General features: G+C 37.9%; 2 protein-coding genes across 4 annotated transcripts; one reads left to right on the forward strand and one right to left on the reverse strand.

Annotated features, from left to right (window-relative positions):
* The first annotated feature begins 651 nt into the window (after positions 1 to 651).
* LOC140970537 (pleiotropic drug resistance protein 1-like) lies at positions 652 to 7,650 on the forward strand. Its single transcript, XM_073432319.1, has 24 exons — positions 652 to 1,219; positions 1,300 to 1,420; positions 1,498 to 1,586; positions 1,731 to 1,815; positions 1,898 to 2,057; positions 2,146 to 2,222; positions 2,313 to 2,366; positions 2,434 to 2,524; positions 2,606 to 2,907; positions 2,998 to 3,279; positions 3,365 to 3,681; positions 3,760 to 3,920; positions 4,008 to 4,111; positions 4,204 to 4,360; positions 4,457 to 4,564; positions 4,650 to 4,813; positions 4,894 to 5,226; positions 5,314 to 5,604; positions 5,749 to 5,832; positions 5,932 to 6,065; positions 6,171 to 6,398; positions 6,538 to 6,709; positions 6,784 to 7,038; positions 7,306 to 7,650. Exons 1-24 carry the CDS (start codon positions 897 to 899, stop codon positions 7,561 to 7,563), a joined length of 4,350 nt encoding a protein of 1,449 aa, XP_073288420.1. The 5' UTR covers positions 652 to 896; the 3' UTR covers positions 7,564 to 7,650.
* Positions 7,651 to 7,844: 194 nt separating this feature from the next.
* On the reverse strand, positions 7,845 to 15,667 carry LOC140970538 (probable protein phosphatase 2C 57). Of its 3 annotated transcripts, XM_073432322.1 has the most exons (4): positions 15,461 to 15,665; positions 15,176 to 15,382; positions 14,254 to 14,465; positions 7,847 to 8,593 (listed from the first exon to the last, which is right to left on the reverse strand). In XM_073432322.1, exons 2-4 carry the CDS (start codon positions 15,260 to 15,262, stop codon positions 8,032 to 8,034), a joined length of 861 nt encoding a protein of 286 aa, XP_073288423.1. In that variant the 5' UTR covers positions 15,263 to 15,382; positions 15,461 to 15,665; the 3' UTR covers positions 7,847 to 8,031. The 3 variants fall into 3 exon arrangements, with proteins under 3 accessions (XP_073288422.1, XP_073288421.1, XP_073288423.1); XM_073432321.1 differs by having other exon boundaries at positions 7,845 to 8,593; positions 15,230 to 15,667; XM_073432320.1 differs by having other exon boundaries at positions 7,845 to 8,593; positions 15,176 to 15,667.
* Between the last annotated feature and the right edge of the window lie 1,368 nt (positions 15,668 to 17,035).

Consider the following 17,035-nt stretch of genomic DNA (forward strand, 5'->3'; position numbering starts at 1 on the left):
ATATATATATATATATATATATATTCATTAATAGATGTAAGTATATTATATTAGTACATCGAGACATATGCGTTCTGTGTCTATATTAGATTTTTTAGTGATAAATTTTGATAAGTACCTTATATAGTTTTTGATAAATAATTATTTTTGTAAATAAAATTTGCATCAAAGAAATGATAAATTAATTAAAAAAAATAACATAAATTTGAAACTTGAAAATGATTTCACCAAAATTAATTTTGTAAAAGTGTATATCATTATATATAGTATAGATATATAAGTAGTACATTTAAATATTATTTTTAATATGTAATAAATATTAAAATAATATAAATAATTTAGATTTATAATATTTCCTTGTATTATATTACATGTAAAATTTGAAATATCAAAGACGTGGCATTGTTGAGTTAACCCAGTCAAGAATCTTTTTTACTTCTCACCACTTGAGATTGCATCACAGCTATCCTTACATTATCCATTATCAATACAAATATAGTTGGTTACGTTGACCTCTTTTTTTATTTAAATAAATATAAAATAATTTTTTTGAATAAGTAACATATATTTATTTTTTGATATTTGATTTAAATAATCGATTTCTACGTTTTCCAAGATATATTTCCTGTCCAAAGGTTTGTGGGCACGAGACTTACCATTTGGTGGTCCATATGACGTAATATATAATTCAAAGAATCAAATTCCCTCGCAAAAATAATTTCAAGAAACATATAAAATCCAACTAGTTTCGGATTTTCTTGTCTGTTACCTATAAAAAGAACCATGGAATACACAACAGAGGATATCTGTTGTAGCTTGAATTCAAGAATGGAAACAGTAGTTCATCACAGTATCTAAATTATCAGCCATTGTTTTAGCCTTTTCTTGCTGCATCAATGGAAGGTGGCGACATTTTTCGAGTCAGCAGCGCTCGTATAAGCAGTTCAAACATATGGAGGAACACTGGATTAGAAGTTTTTTCGAGATCTTCGCTTGAAGCAGATGACGAAGAAGCATTGAAATGGGCTGCAATAGAGAAACTTCCGACGTATCTTCGGATACGAAGAGGAATTCTTCAAGAAGAGGAAGGCCAATCAAGAGAAATCGATATCAAGAATCTTGGATTAGTAGAAAGGAAGAATCTTGTCGAAAGGCTATTGAAGATAGTAGAGGAAGGGAACGAGAAGTTCTTGTTGAAGCTCAAAGAACGAATCGATAGGTGATCAGGAAGTAAAAATCATTACTTGTTTCTTTCTTTTCTTCTGATTCAGCTGATTTTGATAATTTGTATTGATTCAGAGTTGGTCTTGATCTTCCCACCATTGAAGTCCGGTTCGAGCATTTGAGCATCGATGCAGAAGCTTATGTTGGCAGTAGAGCTTTGCCTACTGTATTCAACTTCACTGTCAACATCTTAGAGGTCAATTCAGCTCTAACTTGATGCGTATCAGCTTTGTCTATTGCACTTGATTGAATTTTTTCTCTATTTCTGTAAAGGGATTCTTGAGCTATCTTCGTATTCTGCCAAGCCGAAAAAAACCATTGCCTATACTTCATGATGTTAGTGGCATCATCAAACCAGGAAGGTGAGTAAATGATTCTTGGAAATTTTGTCAGCTTCCAATTTCCAACATACAAGTTTGCAACGCTAAGTTCTTCCTGTCATCTCAGTATCATGAATCCCATCTGCGATTCGTATCATTATAGATTTGATTGATTGTGTTATGCAGAATGACACTGCTTTTAGGGCCACCAAATTCTGGCAAGACCACATTGCTGCTAGCTTTGGCTGGAAAACTTGATCCGGAGTTAAAAGTAAAGAAAATGATGTTGAATTTGGGAGGATAAAGAATTAATTTTCATCTCTAAGTACCTAAAATTCTTGCTGAATTCACAGGCATCGGGAAAAGTAACGTACAATGGTAGTGAAATGACAGAGTTTGTGCCACAAAGAACATCTGCTTACATTAGCCAATATGATCTGCACATAGGTGAATTGACAGTTCGAGAAACACTGGCTTTTTCAGCAAGATGTCAAGGAGTTGGAGCGCGTTATGGTATGTTAAACTACCATATGTACTCCGGAACTGGATGATTTATCTCGGAAGATTAGGATGACCGAATTATTTTGTCTGGAACTTGCAGAAATGCTAGCAGAATTGTCAAGAAGAGAGAAGGAGGCAAACATTAAACCAGATCCTGATATTGATATTTTCATGAAGGTTATATAACTTCGTAGAAAAATTAGAAAATTTATATTTCTAGTCCGTGACAACAGAATTTACCAGGTTTTTTAATCGTTTTATATTCAGGCTTCATCTATTGAAGGGCAGGAAGCAAGCGTAGTGACAGATTACATCCTTAAGGTAACAACTTGAAATTCAAGTACCTTCGGCAAGAACGATGCCTTTGAATAATGACTCCCTTTTGCAGATACTGGGGCTTGAGATATGCGCGGATACTTTGGTTGGAGATGAAATGGTTAGAGGGATTTCGGGAGGACAACGAAAGAGACTGACAACAGGTAAAGCCAGTTATATGAAGTTTTAAGAATCTTGTAGCGCAATTTTAGTGAATTCACGTGTTTCATAAACATGTAATTCAGGAGAGATGATGGTTGGACCAGCAAGAGCGTTGTTTATGGATGAGATATCGACAGGTTTAGACAGTTCAACTACGTACCAGATCGTGGATTCGATAAGGCAATCCATCCATATTCTACAAGGAACTGCTTTGATCTCACTCCTTCAGCCTGCACCAGAAACTTATGACTTATTTGATGACATAATTCTCCTATCAGACGGGCATATAGTGTATCAAGGGCCACGAGAAAACATATTAGAATTCTTCGAACATATGGGATTCAGATGTCCTGAAAGAAAAGGGGTAGCAGATTTCTTGCAAGAAGTATATCTCTTATCTACTTTCTTCATTCCTCATGCTTATCTATATATAACCAATATTCTTGAAAAAATGGGTACATTTTTTACGTCATAGGTGACATCAAAGAAAGATCAAGAGCAGTACCGGATACATAAAAACGAGCCTTATATTTACATTTCTGATAAAGAATTTTCCGAAGCGTTTCAGTCATTTCATGTCGGTAGGAAGCTAGGAGACGAGCTTGCTGTTCCTTTCGATAAAGAGAAAAGCCATCCTGCTGCCTTAACCACTGCTAAATACGGCGTTAGCAAGAAAGAGGTGCTGAAAGCTTGTGTATCTCGAGAATTCCTTCTTATGAAAAGAAATTCTTTCGTCTACATATTCAAGATGACTCAAGTAAGATTGTTAAGCCTTTAACTTTTTTCAAGCGTTTATTTTCAATATAACAATATATAACGAGTTATTTACTCCATGTTTGCAGCTTATTCTCATGGCTTTGATATCCATGACAGTATTTCTACGAACTGAAATGCATAAGAACACAAAAACAGACGGTGGAGTCTACATGGGAGCTCTCTTTTTCGCACTGATCATGATTATGTTCAATGGATTCTCGGAACTTGCTCTCAGTATATTGAAACTTCCTGTATTTTATAAGCAACGGGACCTTCTTTTTTTCCCCGCTTGGGCATACTCTCTGCCATCATGGATCCTTAAAATTCCTGTCACATTAGTTGAGGTTATCATTTGGGTTGTTATAACTTATCATGCCACAGGATATGATTATGACGTGGGAAGGTAAAAACAGTTGTCAGTTTACCATGAAAAAAGGAGACGTTTTTCTTGTATCATCTCAATGATTCTCGCAAATGACAGGTTTTTCAAACACTTGCTTCTGCTCATATGTGTCAACCAGATGGCTTCTGCGCTCTTTCGTTTCGTGGGGGCATTAGGAAGAAACATTATCGTTGCAAACACATTCGGATCATGTGCATTAATCACAGTTCTTGTCTTAGGAGGATTCATTTTATCCAGAGGTAGGTACAAAAATGGGGTCTTTTCAAGAATCCAACATATTACTTGTTATAACGAATATTTCACAAGAGACTATACTTTTCTATCAGATGATATCAAGAAATGGTGGATATGGGGATACTGGACCTCGCCTCTGATGTATGGACAAAATGCCATAGCGGTGAACGAATTTCTTGGAAAGAGTTGGAGACATGTGAGAATCTTTCATGTCATGTGGCGCTTAAGGAGGGTTCAAGAAGATTAACTTGGTAAAAACTTAACCAATGATGACAATTTGTACTGCAGGTTCCTGATGGCTCAACAGAATCAGTTGGCATATCAGTCCTGAAGTCTAGAGGGATTTTTCCAGAAGCACGATGGTACTGGATAGGTGTGGGAGCAATCATCGGATATACTTTCCTATTCAATTTCTTAGTCACCTTAGCTCTAACCTATCTCAACCGTAAGCGCTTGTTTCATTTAAATATGTACGTTATCATGTGTTTTAATTTCATCCTTTGGCTCCTTTATTTGAAAAAAATTACACTATCTGATTCAGCATTTGGAAGACCTCAAGCTATTCTGTCAGAAGAAACATTAGCAGAGAGGAATGCTAGCAAAAGAGGTGATTCTGTAGAGTTGTCATCCAGAAGAAAGAGCACATCTGGTAAGTTGTTAGCTTGCAAAATGCTTCTGGAAGTCGTTCGTGTTCAACGTTGGACAAATTATACATAAAATGCTAACGTATATAGGACAAGAAGACAGTGTATATAGAGCTGTATCATCAAGGTGTATGTCATCAAGAGTCGGAAGCAGCGGTGAAGCTGATCCAAATAGGAAAAGGGGGATGATTTTACCCTTCGAACCTCTTTCAATCACTTTTGATGATATCCGTTATGCAGTGGAAATGCCGCAGGTACATTCAGATCTACGCAAGAAATCTAAGCTCAGCCTAAACTTGAATGCTAGCTTAGTCTAAAATGCTTATGCATGCAGGAAATGAAAGCTCAAGGTGTTCAAGAAAATCGATTAGAGCTTTTGAAAGGCATAAGTGGTGCTTTTAGGCCGGGAGTTTTGACAGCCCTGATGGGAATCAGTGGGGCAGGAAAGACCACTCTAATGGACGTATTAGCGGGTCGAAAAACAGGTGGATATATTGACGGGACAATCACTATATCTGGGTATAAGAAGAAGCAAGAAACATTTGCTCGTATATCAGGATACTGTGAGCAAACCGACATTCACTCACCTCATGTTACGGTTCATGAATCCTTGCAGTTTTCAGCATGGCTCAGGTTGCCTCCTGAGGTCGATGCATCAGCACGAAAGGTTCATCCTGCCCACAAAATATGTTACGAAAAAATAGAGAACATTAAACTAAAGTTTATCTGACTCTAAAAGCGACAATGAATGCAGATGTTCATTGAAGAGGTAATGGAACTAGTTGAACTCACTCCACTGAGAGAAGCACTTGTAGGCTTGCCTGGTGTGAATGGTCTTTCAACCGAGCAGCGAAAGAGGCTTACTATTGCAGTCGAGCTCGTGGCCAATCCTTCAATCATATTCATGGATGAGCCAACCTCCGGCCTTGATGCTAGAGCTGCTGCTATAGTAATGAGAACTGTGAGAAACACAGTGGACACAGGTCGAACTGTGGTCTGCACCATCCATCAACCTAGCATCGATATATTTGATGCTTTTGATGAGGTAAATCGTTTTCCTGTATATCTTTTTCTATGAAGTATGATCCAACGGTCTGTGTATCACCAGATGTAGCATAAAAATGACTAGTTTGAAGTTCTTTGATATGTTTTCGTGGATAAACTAATCAAGTGCCATAAATCTATGCAGTTACTGCTGCTAAAACGAGGGGGCGAAGAAATATATGTTGGTCCATTAGGACGGCATTCTTCTCATCTAATTCAATACTTTGAGGTGAGCTGATAAGTCACCAGACTACACAATTCAAAATTGAAACTCTACTCTTACTAAAGTAACATCACTGAATGGGTTCTATTTATCACGTCTCTACAGGGAATAAATGGCGTGGGTAATATCAAAGATGGTTACAATCCAGCAACATGGATGTTAGAAATCAGTTCAACAGCCCAAGAAACTGCTTTAGGAGTCGATTTCACGGAAATATACAAGAACTCCGAACTTCACAGGTAAAACCATGTCAAAAAATTAAACTTCACTGCCATCATCTGTGAGCTCATAAATTGTTAAAATTGAACTGAACTTGTAACCAAATTTTTGAGAAAAATTCACAGAAGAAACAAAGCTTTGATCAAGGAACTTAGCGTACCAGCTCCTGGTTCAAAGGATTTGTACTTTCGAACAAGTTACTCCCAATCTTTCTGGACACAATGCATGGCTTGTCTGTGGAAACAGCACTGGTCATATTGGAGAAATCCACCATACACTGCTGTCAGATTGCTGTTCACTACATTTATTGCCCTGATGTTTGGCACGATTTTCTGGGATATTGGCTCGAAAAGGTTAGCACATTGTCACAATCCTGTTTCAACATAGCGTGTCAAAAAGAGAGAATATCTTCTGTAAAACAGATAACCGAAATGGAAAGCATGTCAAAAAGAGAGAATATTTTTTGAATGATATATATAAATATGATTGCAGGAAAAGAAAGCAGGATATATTCAATGCAATGGGTTCAATGTATGCTGCTGTTCTTTTTCTAGGAGTACAAAATGCTACATCAGTACAACCAGTTGTTGCTGTCGAAAGAACGGTATTTTACCGGGAAAGAGCGGCTGGAATGTACTCAGCTTTACCCTATGCCTTTGGACAGGTAAACAAGATATTTTTAAAAAATGCTGTCATTAGAAGACAAATTCTTGATCATATGTATTTTGTTCTGCACAGGTTGTGATTGAACTTCCGAATCTTCTCATCCAAACACTTATCTATGGAGTCATTATATACGCCATGATTGGTTTTGAATGGACATTTTCCAAGTTCTTTTGGTATCTTTTCTTCATGTATTTCACCTTGCTATACTTCACGTTCTATGGTATGATGACTGTCGCTGTTACCCCGAATCACAACATAGCGGCCATTATTTCCTCTGCGTTTTATGCTCTGTGGAACCTTTTCTCAGGATTCATCATCCCCAAAACAGTAAGTTTTCTTCAATATTTTCTTGCAAGAATTAACGAAATCAACAATCATTCATATGAACTTTTTACACAGTATGCCTTTTGAAATGCACGTGTGGGGAGAAGACAAGTTTCACTTAGACAAAATCTAAAATACTGAATTTATCAATGTGGCGTTTGCTATTATTTAAAACGACTCAATTCAGAAATCAGAACCCCTTCTTTCTTTCTCATTTTGAAAATGGGCTTATTTTGGATTTCATCTTTTTTTTTTCTTCTTGTTTAACAGAGAATTCCGGTGTGGTGGAGATGGTATTATTACATATGTCCAATTTCTTGGACGTTATATGGATTGGTTGCTTCACAATTCGGAGATATTAAGGCAAATATAGAGGACAATGAAACAGTTGAACACTTTATTACAAGTTATTTCGGATTTAAACACGATTTTGTGGGATATGTTGCTTTAATCATTGTTGGGATTTCTGTGCTGTTTGGCTTCATCTTTGCGTTCTCCATTAGGGCGTTTAATTTCCAGAAAAGATGAGAGAGATTTAGTGATTAAATAGATAGAAGAGTTCATAATGTGTTGGGTAAATTATTAGTAGTTTGATTAATTTATGTTTCTTTTTGCAGTGTTCTTTTCTCCCCACCCACCCAACCCCCCTTCTCATGCTTCTTTTTTCATATGTGAAATACATTAATTATAATGTTAATTTCACTAAATGGTTTTCTCACGAGTATTGTACATGCATTTGCGTCAGTGTAAAAAAAAAAGGTTGGATCATAAAACTGGTGGATATAATTCATTATTTACAGGGATAAATAATGAAAAAATTGAGTATCAGAGCTTGCACTTAAATTACTTGGAGAAATTGAGATTAGTAATACGCAAACCAGAAAATGACTTCAAAAATCCAAAAAGAAATTTTGATGCCGCATGTCTTACAGTTGGAAAAATACATCCTCAGGGTTATTGGTAAGAAAAATGAAATAAGAATCCTTCGCCACCATCTCAAATCTGTAAGCTACCAAAAAAGCTCTGATACTCTTTCAGCCCTTCTGCGGAAATGTGCAGGTGTACTCTTCCACGAGGAACAACTAAGTTAGGTGGTGGTGGTTGGTGGAAACACACCATGACGACTGCTAAATTATAACTGCTCTTTCTCTTCAGAGCTTCATCAACAAGATCCTTGCTACACATGATTGGATCGTTGTGTTCTTGAAGCCTTTTACGAGCAAAATCCACTGCATTTTGGCTCATAAATACGTCCCAGAGACCATCACAGCTTATGATTAGAAACTCATCGTCTTCTGTTAAACTTATTTTCATAAGCTCGGGTTCCACACCGAGGGGACCCCCATCTCTACCTTTCAATCCCTCCATATGCCAGTCTCCTAAGGCACGAGCAACATTGAGTTGCCCATTGAGATAACCATCGTATATGTGTCCTCCAGAAGCTTCGTTTCTTTTTCTTTCTACCAAACAAATAGGTTTGTGATCTCTCAAAATCTCAACTGCTTTTCCACGACAAAGTACTGCTCTGCAGTCTCCAGCATTTGCGACCACAAGTGACCTGCCATGGATGAATTAGACAGAAAAACCCCACAAATAAACGAAAAGGAAGAATCTCGACCTATATGGTGAAGAAACGAAATACTAACATATGGGAATATAATATGGTAACCAAGGGTGCTACAGCATTGCCTTATATTAGAAAATATGGTATTTGACGGTTAATGATATAAGAGCTAGGTATATGATGATACCCGTTCAACTTTATCAAATAACTTTTGTCGCTGGATGGGTAAGACAGTTTCAGTCCAAGGAATTTGAGATGAAAACGAGAAAGTTTAGGAGCCCACAACAATGCAGAGACAAGGGACATCAGATCAAGTGTCAACCATCACAACTATCTACACATAGAGATGATTTCTAAGTATGAATTAAGTTACAAACAGATAGCTGGACCGGAGCAACATTTTCATGTGGTGCAGAAGCCTGAGTTTTTTTGTGAGAGCTGAAAATATCAACCGAGGGAAAACGAATAAAACTTAGATCCTCGTGTAGAAGGAAAGTAATAATATCACATTCAATTTCCTGATTTGTATCAATTAGAGGAAAATCAGTACAATGATTAGGCTAGTAAATCAATTTCATTTATTTGTGATTGCAAATGATCTGCCAATTATATCATATACAATTGTATATATATCCTTACACTGTAAATCAATAAATAAAATCATTTTGGAGAATCCATTATTATCAAAAGCTTTGTCATGGTATCAGAGCCAGTTGATCCTTGACCCACATCATTACATTTTTTTCTGTCTAGCTGTCATCCATATTTCCAACATTTGTCACTTTCATTCACGTGTCATGGCTTCAGACACCAACACTACTACCCCAAACACTCAACCCATTATCTCGATTTCTCAAGAACAGCTTATAGCTATAAACATCTCTTCTCACGGGATTCTTAAACTCACCACCACGAATTATCTCTCATGGAAAATGCAGTTCATGGCCACTCTTATTGGGTATAATCTTGATGGTTTCATTGATAGATCTCATCCATGCCCTTCAAAAACAATTGCACAAGGTGAATCCATCACCACAAATCCAGCGTACTACACCTGGATTCGTCAAGACAAGCTGATCTACAGTGCTATCATTGGATCACTCACCGCCTCTATTATTCCAATTCTTGCTCGTGCCACTACATCTGCAGAAGCTTGGGATATTCTCAACAATACATATGCCAAACCGACACGTGGCCATATCAAGCAAATTAAAGATCAGATCAAAGGTGCTGTAAAAGGCTCACGAAAAATATCTGAATTTATGACATTCATGCGAAGTCGAGCCGATGAACTCGCCATCCTTGGAAAGCCATATGATGAAGAAGATCTTGTCGATATAATTCTCGACGGCCTCGGTGAAGAATATAAATCGATCGTGGATGCTGTCAATGCTCGAGAAACACCAATTTCATTTGATGAACTACATGAAAAGTTATTGAATAAAGAGCATTCATTGCACCAACTGCAACTCCCACCAGCTTCTCTTCCTAATTCTGCTCTTGTTGCAACCCAACGAAGCAAGTCTTGGCATTCACCACAAAATCAAGATCATCAACAATCATGGCGCCAATCATCCCCAAGTTCGAAAAATCTGGACTTTTCCTCCACCACAAATAAATTTCCTCCTCGAGGAGATCGTCTAAATCCTCGACCATATCTTGGAACATGTCAGGCATGTGGTATCAAAGGACACAGTGCAAAAAGGTGCCCAAACTTCCAATTGATACAAATATTTGGAAATCAATCATCTCGACCACCATCCACCTCATATTTTCGTCCTCCTACACCTTGGCAGCCACATGCACATTATGCAGCGGCAACATCCTCAGAAGCACCATCCTGGATCCTTGATAGCGGTGCCTCGCATCATATGACGTCTGACTTGAATAATTTGTCCCTTCATACTCCTTATCATGGCAATGACGACATTATGATTGGCGATGGCACGGGTCTTCAAATCACTCATACTGGTTCCACCTCACTTTCCACTGCAACTCGAACCTTTAACTTGAGCAATGTCTTTTGTGTTCCAAATATGAAAAAGAATCTAATTTCTATTTATCAACTTTGCAACTCAAATAATGTTTCTGTTGAATTCTCACCCACTACATTTTCTGTGAAGGATCTAAGCACGGGGACAATTATCCTAACGGGTCACACTAAAGATGGCATGTATGAGTGGCCAATCTCATCCTCTACATCAACTCCACTAGTTGCTTTCTCCAGCGTCAAAACCAGTTCCTCTGAGTGGCATCACCGCTTAGGTCATCCATCAAAAGCTATCCTACAACATATTATTTCAACTTTTAATTTAGATTTGTCAAACTCCTCCTCTCGTACTCAACCTTGTAATGCTTGTCAATGCAATAAAAGTCACAAATTAACCTTCTCAACCTCATCCATTTTATCTACGCAACCATTAGAAATTATTTTTTCTGATGTCTGGACATCTCCCATCGATTCCATTGAGAATTTCAAATATTATGTCATATTTGTTGACCACTTCACCAAATACACATGGTATTATCCTCTCAAACGTAAATCTCACGTTCAAGATGTCTTCATTCGATTTAAGGCTATTGTGGAAAAATTTTTTCAGCGGGTCATAAGTACTCTTTACACAGATAATGGGGGAGAATACATAGCTCTCACGAGTTTTCTTGCAAAATCTGGAATAACACATCTGACCACTCCGCCCCACACCCCTGAACACAATGGATTTTCAGAACGGCGTCATAGACACATTGTTGAAACTGGCCTTTCATTACTTCACCATGCTTCACTGCCTCTGTCATATTGGAATTATGCATTCACAACCGCCGTCTATCTCATTAATCGTATGCCAACTCCCACCCTAGACTTATCTTCACCTTATGAAAAAATTCTCAACTCGTTACCCAACTACTCCAAACTACGTGTCTTTGGTTGTCTTTGCTATCCATGGCTACGTCCATATACTTCTCATAAACTTGAGCCTAGGTCTACTCCATGTGTTTTTCTAGGATACTCACTTACCCAAAGTGCATACTACTGTCTTGATCCAACCACATCCAAAGTATATGTCTCTCGCCATGTTAGGTTTGTTGAATCAGTTTTTCCCTTCTCCTCCATACAAAGTACTCTTCCTCGCACTCAATCAGACACACTCTCTTCTTGGCTTCCTCCTACGTTCACAATTCCATCTGTGCCACTCTACTCGTCATCAATGGAACCAGCCCCTCAAAGACGACAATCTTCCCCGTGTGATGATCCACATACTCCATCTTCCAACTCAACAACCAGTCCAGAAACAAACCTCGGATCTCCACCTACTGACCTACCACCAGCCCAAAATCAATTGGATAACAATATAACCTCAAACTCTTTCCCTCCTCAGAACACCCATCCTATGACCACCAGATCCAAGAACTCGATTCACAAACCAGCTCAAAAACTAAGCCTCATAGCCACCATAGATCATCATGACCTCGAACCAACCTCACATACCCAAGCCATCAAAGACCCCAAATGGCGTCGTGCTATGTTTGAGGAGTATGATGCCCTTGTCCACAATGGAACTTGGGAACTTGTTCCACATATTGCAACACAAAATGTTGTTGGATGTAAGTGGATTTATCGCACTAAACGCTTACCTGATGGCTCTGTTGATAGGTATAAAGCTCGCCTAGTTGCAAAAGGATTTCATCAGCGATCTGGAGTGGACTATAATGATACATTTAGTCCAGTTATCAAACCTACAACACTACGCTTAGTGTTAAGCATAGCAGTCACCCGTGGATGGCCTCTTCGCCAGCTTGATATTAATCATGCTTTCTTACAAGGCCACTTGTCTGATGAGGTATTCATGGAACAACCACCGGGCTTTGTTGACCATGATAAACCAACACATGTATGCCAACTTCGTAAAGCAATATATGGTCTCAAGCAAGCCCCACGTGCCTGGTATTATGAACTAAGACAGTTCCTCTTACTGTCAGGTTTCTCAAATTCTCATGCAGATACATCCTTATTTGTTCTCAATACTGATGAATCTCAAATATATCTATTGGTTTATGTTGATGATATAATAATCACTGGAGCAAGTACTGATAAAGTTCAACGGTTCATCACGTCACTGGCCTCAAAGTTCTCACTAAAAGATCTAGGTCCCTTATCATACTTTCTTGGTGTTGAAGTCCTTGCTCACAAACATGGGCTTCTCCTGTCTCAACAACGCTACATTCAAGATCTCCTCACTCGCACCAACATGCTAAATGCCAAGCCAGTTTCTACACCTATTGCAACAAGACCAACCCTTAGCTTGCACTCTGGAACACAACTTTCAGACCCCAAGGAATTTCGAACCATAGTCGGAAGTCTCCAATACCTCTCACTCACTAGACCAGATATTGCATATGCAGTCAATAAATTATCCCAGTTTATGCATAAACCAACACTTGACCATTGGAATGCAGTTAAGCGTCTCCTTCGTTATCTATGTGGCACAGTCGATCATGGTCTCGTGCTTTATCGTGATTCACCTATTTCATTACATGCGTTCTCAGATGCAGACTGGGGTGGAAATCCAGATGACTTTACCTCTACAAGTGCTTTCATCATATATCTCGGCCGCAACCCGATTTCATGGAGCTCTAAGAAACAACGAACGGTCGCTCGATCTTCCACCGAAGCAGAATACCGCTCAGTTGCAACAACAGCTGCAGAACTAAGCTGGATATGTTCACTTTTTACTGAACTTGGCATTCACATTCCTCATCCACCGACAATTTATTGTGACAACATTGGAGCAACTCAACTTTGTGCAAACCCAGTTTTTCACTCTCGCATGAAACATGTTGCTCTAGACTATCATTTCATTCGAGAACGCGTCCAAAGTGGAGCTGTTCGGGTGGCTCATGTGTCTTCAGCTGATCAACTAGCGGATGCACTAACAAAACCACTAGCTCGAGGTCGTTTTGCCGACATTCATTCCAAGATTGGACTCTCCTCACGGCGCTCCATCTTGCGGGGGCATGTAGAAGGAAAGTAATAATATCACATTCAATTTCCTGATTTGTATCAATTAGAGGAAAATCAGTACAATGATTAGGCTAGTAAATCAATTTCATTTATTTGTGATTGCAAATGATCTGCCAATTATATCATATACAATTGTATATATATCCTTACACTGTAAATCAATAAATAAAATCATTTTGGAGAATCCATTATTATCAAAAGCTTTGTCACCTCGCACTCTTTATTTTTTTCAAACAAGACAAAGATGTCAAGCGTTGACAAGACTAATAAGATCTGCATTGAATATATCACATAACTGACAGTATCTTTTATGGATTCGGCCATAATTGGAGAAACAAGATGACTTGCCAATTAAGTTGCATCAGCCAAGATTAATAACACACAGACAGGTATATACATAATATGTGTATATATATATACATATATATATATATAGAGAGAGAGAGACAATTAAACTCTTAATTACCATGTTGCTCCAATAGTATCAAGTGTATCAAGGTTGAAGAAGTTCAATAGCACACATTCATGTATCATGTCACCAGCAAATGACAACATAAAAATACCTCATCCTTTTGTTCCCAAAACCTCTAAAAGAATAACAAAACTTAATCTGAAGGATTTCAATAACTCTTACCTTCCAATCACAACAGCTGCCAAAGCATTGGTACCAGAATCAAGATCCGCGTCAGAGGAGCAAGCTTCTGCAAAAGCAGTATCTGTGTGCAGAAATGCTGAAGATATGATTCTCTCAATGTTCTGAGGAAAATCTTCGTCCTCAACAATGAAAATTGGCATATTGTAGCGTGCAAAATCAGCAGCGTTCTTTTCTCCATGTCCATCAAAAACCTGATAAAGGAGAAAAGGTATCGGATGGCATATTTTTGCAGAAAAATATTATTAAAGCACCCAAAAAAAAGCCACAAATTATTTGACGCAAACTGTATCTTATAGAAACTAGAATAGGAACAATTGTAAGGCACATCGGTAAGATTATTTTGCTAAGTGGAATTCCAAATAAGTTAAAAGAAAATGATTATTTACACTTGAAGGACTAGTGTTTATTTCTTTCTAAACGATGAAAAAGTTAAACAGAGAAGCTTGTCCCACATCCGTTAATGACAAAATCCAAGGAAGTCCAAATTTGTAAGAAAACTGAATATCAAATCCAAACACAAAAGCTAGCTCTGCGAATAATGTTTTACATTGACAAAAAAGCTTCAAGCTATTACAAACATGATATAATTCTTTCTGTCCATGTGTTTCTTTTAAATGGTTAATGAAATTCATTTTAACAATCGAGTAAAGCATTTAATAACCAAACACAACTCTAATTCTTTCAGTAGTTAGTGAATAGTCTGTTAAGTTAGCAGACAAAACGTCCATAGAAAGCACACATCCAACTTCCCACATTTGTAGTACCAACTTCGTAGTTCATAAACATTTTAATAAAACTACAGTGAATTACCAAATAATTAAGGTAATAATATATATCTGCCTCAGATGCTCGTTAAGTATAAGAATATTAAAATTGGTGGGCTTTAGAAGAGAATAACTACCCCATAGAATGCACTAGGACTTTCGGTGGAATCAATTAGTCCATAATCACGCACCAAATTGTCTGCACAAACATAGACATCCTCCATGCTTGAGCGAGAACCAATATCTACCCTTGCACCTGACCGAAGCAGGGGTATAAATCCAGTCTCATTGCTGTCTCCATTCAATCTTGGCAGAACTGAAACAGCAGGGGATCTGGTCTTCACCTGCAAAGCTCGAGTCAGAACGTGATCCCAGAACATATATAAAAAATAATGAAATTCATATTTGACTGAGAGGAGAACCAATATTTCATACTCCACTCAGTGTATTCTCAGGTGAAGCTTCTATTTCCAAGAAATAGAATGAAATTGAGTTGCACTCGCCTGGGAAAGATTTTCTTAATGACAATGAACAAACATTAACATCTTAAATACAACTCCCATCACTGAAAATGAACACCGTTGATCGATACCCAAAACGACAAAAAACAAGATTTGCTTATGGTTAATAAAGAGAACATTCTCTTGTTTGTGTCCGATCTCCTCCAATAATCTTTTAATCCATATTGCCTCTTTGCAAGCTTGATTAGCGGCCAGGTATTCTGCCTCTGCTGTAGATAACGCCACAACTGTCTGCAGTTTTGAAACACGGCTTACTGCTCCTCCTGCAAGTGTAAACACATAATCAGTAGTAGATTTCCTTTTATCAGGATCACCTGCATAATCTGAATCGACATAGCCCCTGAGAGTAAAATCCGATCCTCCATAACATAATGCAGCATTCGAGGTACCCTTAATTTATCTAAGGATCCTCTTAACAGTGCTCCAATGTTCTCGTCCAGGATTCACCATATACCGAATAACTGCTCCCAGTGCTTGAGCAATGTCCGGTCTTGTACAGATCATGACGAACATCAAACTTCCCACTGCTGATGCATATGGTACTCGAGACATCTCTATCTTCTCCGCTTCACTGCTAGGACAAATCTCTGAGGATAACTTGAAGTTAACAGGAAGAGGGGTCGAAATTGCAGACACTTGTGGCGTTATCTACAACAGAGGCAGAATACATGGCAGCTACTCAAGCTTGCAAAGAGGCAATATGGATTAAAAGGTTATTGGAGAAGATCGGGCACAAACAAAAGAATGTTCCTTTGTTTTGTGACAGTCAGAGTGTCTTGCACATCGCAAGGAATCCAGCCTTTCATTCTAGAACGAAACACATTGGAGTTCAATTTCACTTTGTGTCACGCCTCGAAACTCGGGATTTGACACCAGCGTTGTTTAACAATCACACAATTGAAACAACCAGTCTCGTAGCATAGTATAAACCGAAAACCAGTTTATTTTTCATAATTTCTCCAAAAAAAACAATTGTCTTTACAACTGAAATAAAATAAATTTGCGGAAACGTCTAACCTAAAATTTTAAATTTCTAAAATTCGAAAAAAATAATCCTGTCTACTAATCACCATCCCCAAAATTGTTCTGATTCTTCTTCTTCTAACTGTTCTTCTGATTTATCTGGGGAAGATTGTAAGGGGTGAGTATTTTGGGAATACTCAGTAAATGGGGGAATTATCGAACACCACATAAAATTTTTCATATTTTCAAAAAAAAACATATATCTACAGCATGCTTCTCATAATTTCTAACACTGTAATTTTTTTCACCTTTCATGGTTTACTGACGTCAGTCCCTAAGTTTTAATCCTCTAAGGGGGCGAGGCCGTAAAACAGTTCTATCCCACTGTTAAGGGCCATATGTTGGAATTCCACCCATTTTCAGGGAAATTCTCACAGTGTCTCACAAAACGTAACAAGATTTAAAAAAACGTAGACGGTGTTCGACTGCATTTTTCAAAGAAAACTTTTTATG

Source organism: Primulina huaijiensis, unplaced genomic scaffold (genome assembly GCF_012295235.1).
Source record: "Primulina huaijiensis isolate GDHJ02 unplaced genomic scaffold, ASM1229523v2 scaffold7097, whole genome shotgun sequence".
Classification (NCBI taxonomy): Eukaryota; Viridiplantae; Streptophyta; class Magnoliopsida; order Lamiales; family Gesneriaceae; genus Primulina; species Primulina huaijiensis.

Bases quoted from the DNA above. Each gene is read 5' to 3' on its own strand.
- LOC140970537 (XM_073432319.1), top strand. From the start codon at position 897: ATGGAAGGTGGCGACATTTTTCGAGTCAGCAGCGCTCGTATAAGCAGT. The intron at 2,058-2,145 runs GTATGTTAAACT...TGGAACTTGCAG, and splicing joins AGGAGTTGGAGCGCGTTATG to AAATGCTAGCAGAATTGTCA. The intron at 3,280-3,364 runs GTAAGATTGTTA...CCATGTTTGCAG, and splicing joins ACATATTCAAGATGACTCAA to CTTATTCTCATGGCTTTGAT.
- LOC140970538 (XM_073432320.1), bottom strand. From the start codon at position 15,418: ATGTTCTGGGATCACGTTCTGACTCGAGCTTTGCAGGTGAAGACCAGA. The intron at 14,466-15,175 runs GTAGTTATTCTC...CTCCTTTATCAG, and splicing joins GTCCTAGTGCATTCTATGGG to GTTTTTGATGGACATGGAGA. The intron at 8,594-14,253 runs GTAAGAGTTATT...CATCCATGGCAG, and splicing joins GCAGCTGTTGTGATTGGAAG to GTCACTTGTGGTCGCAAATG.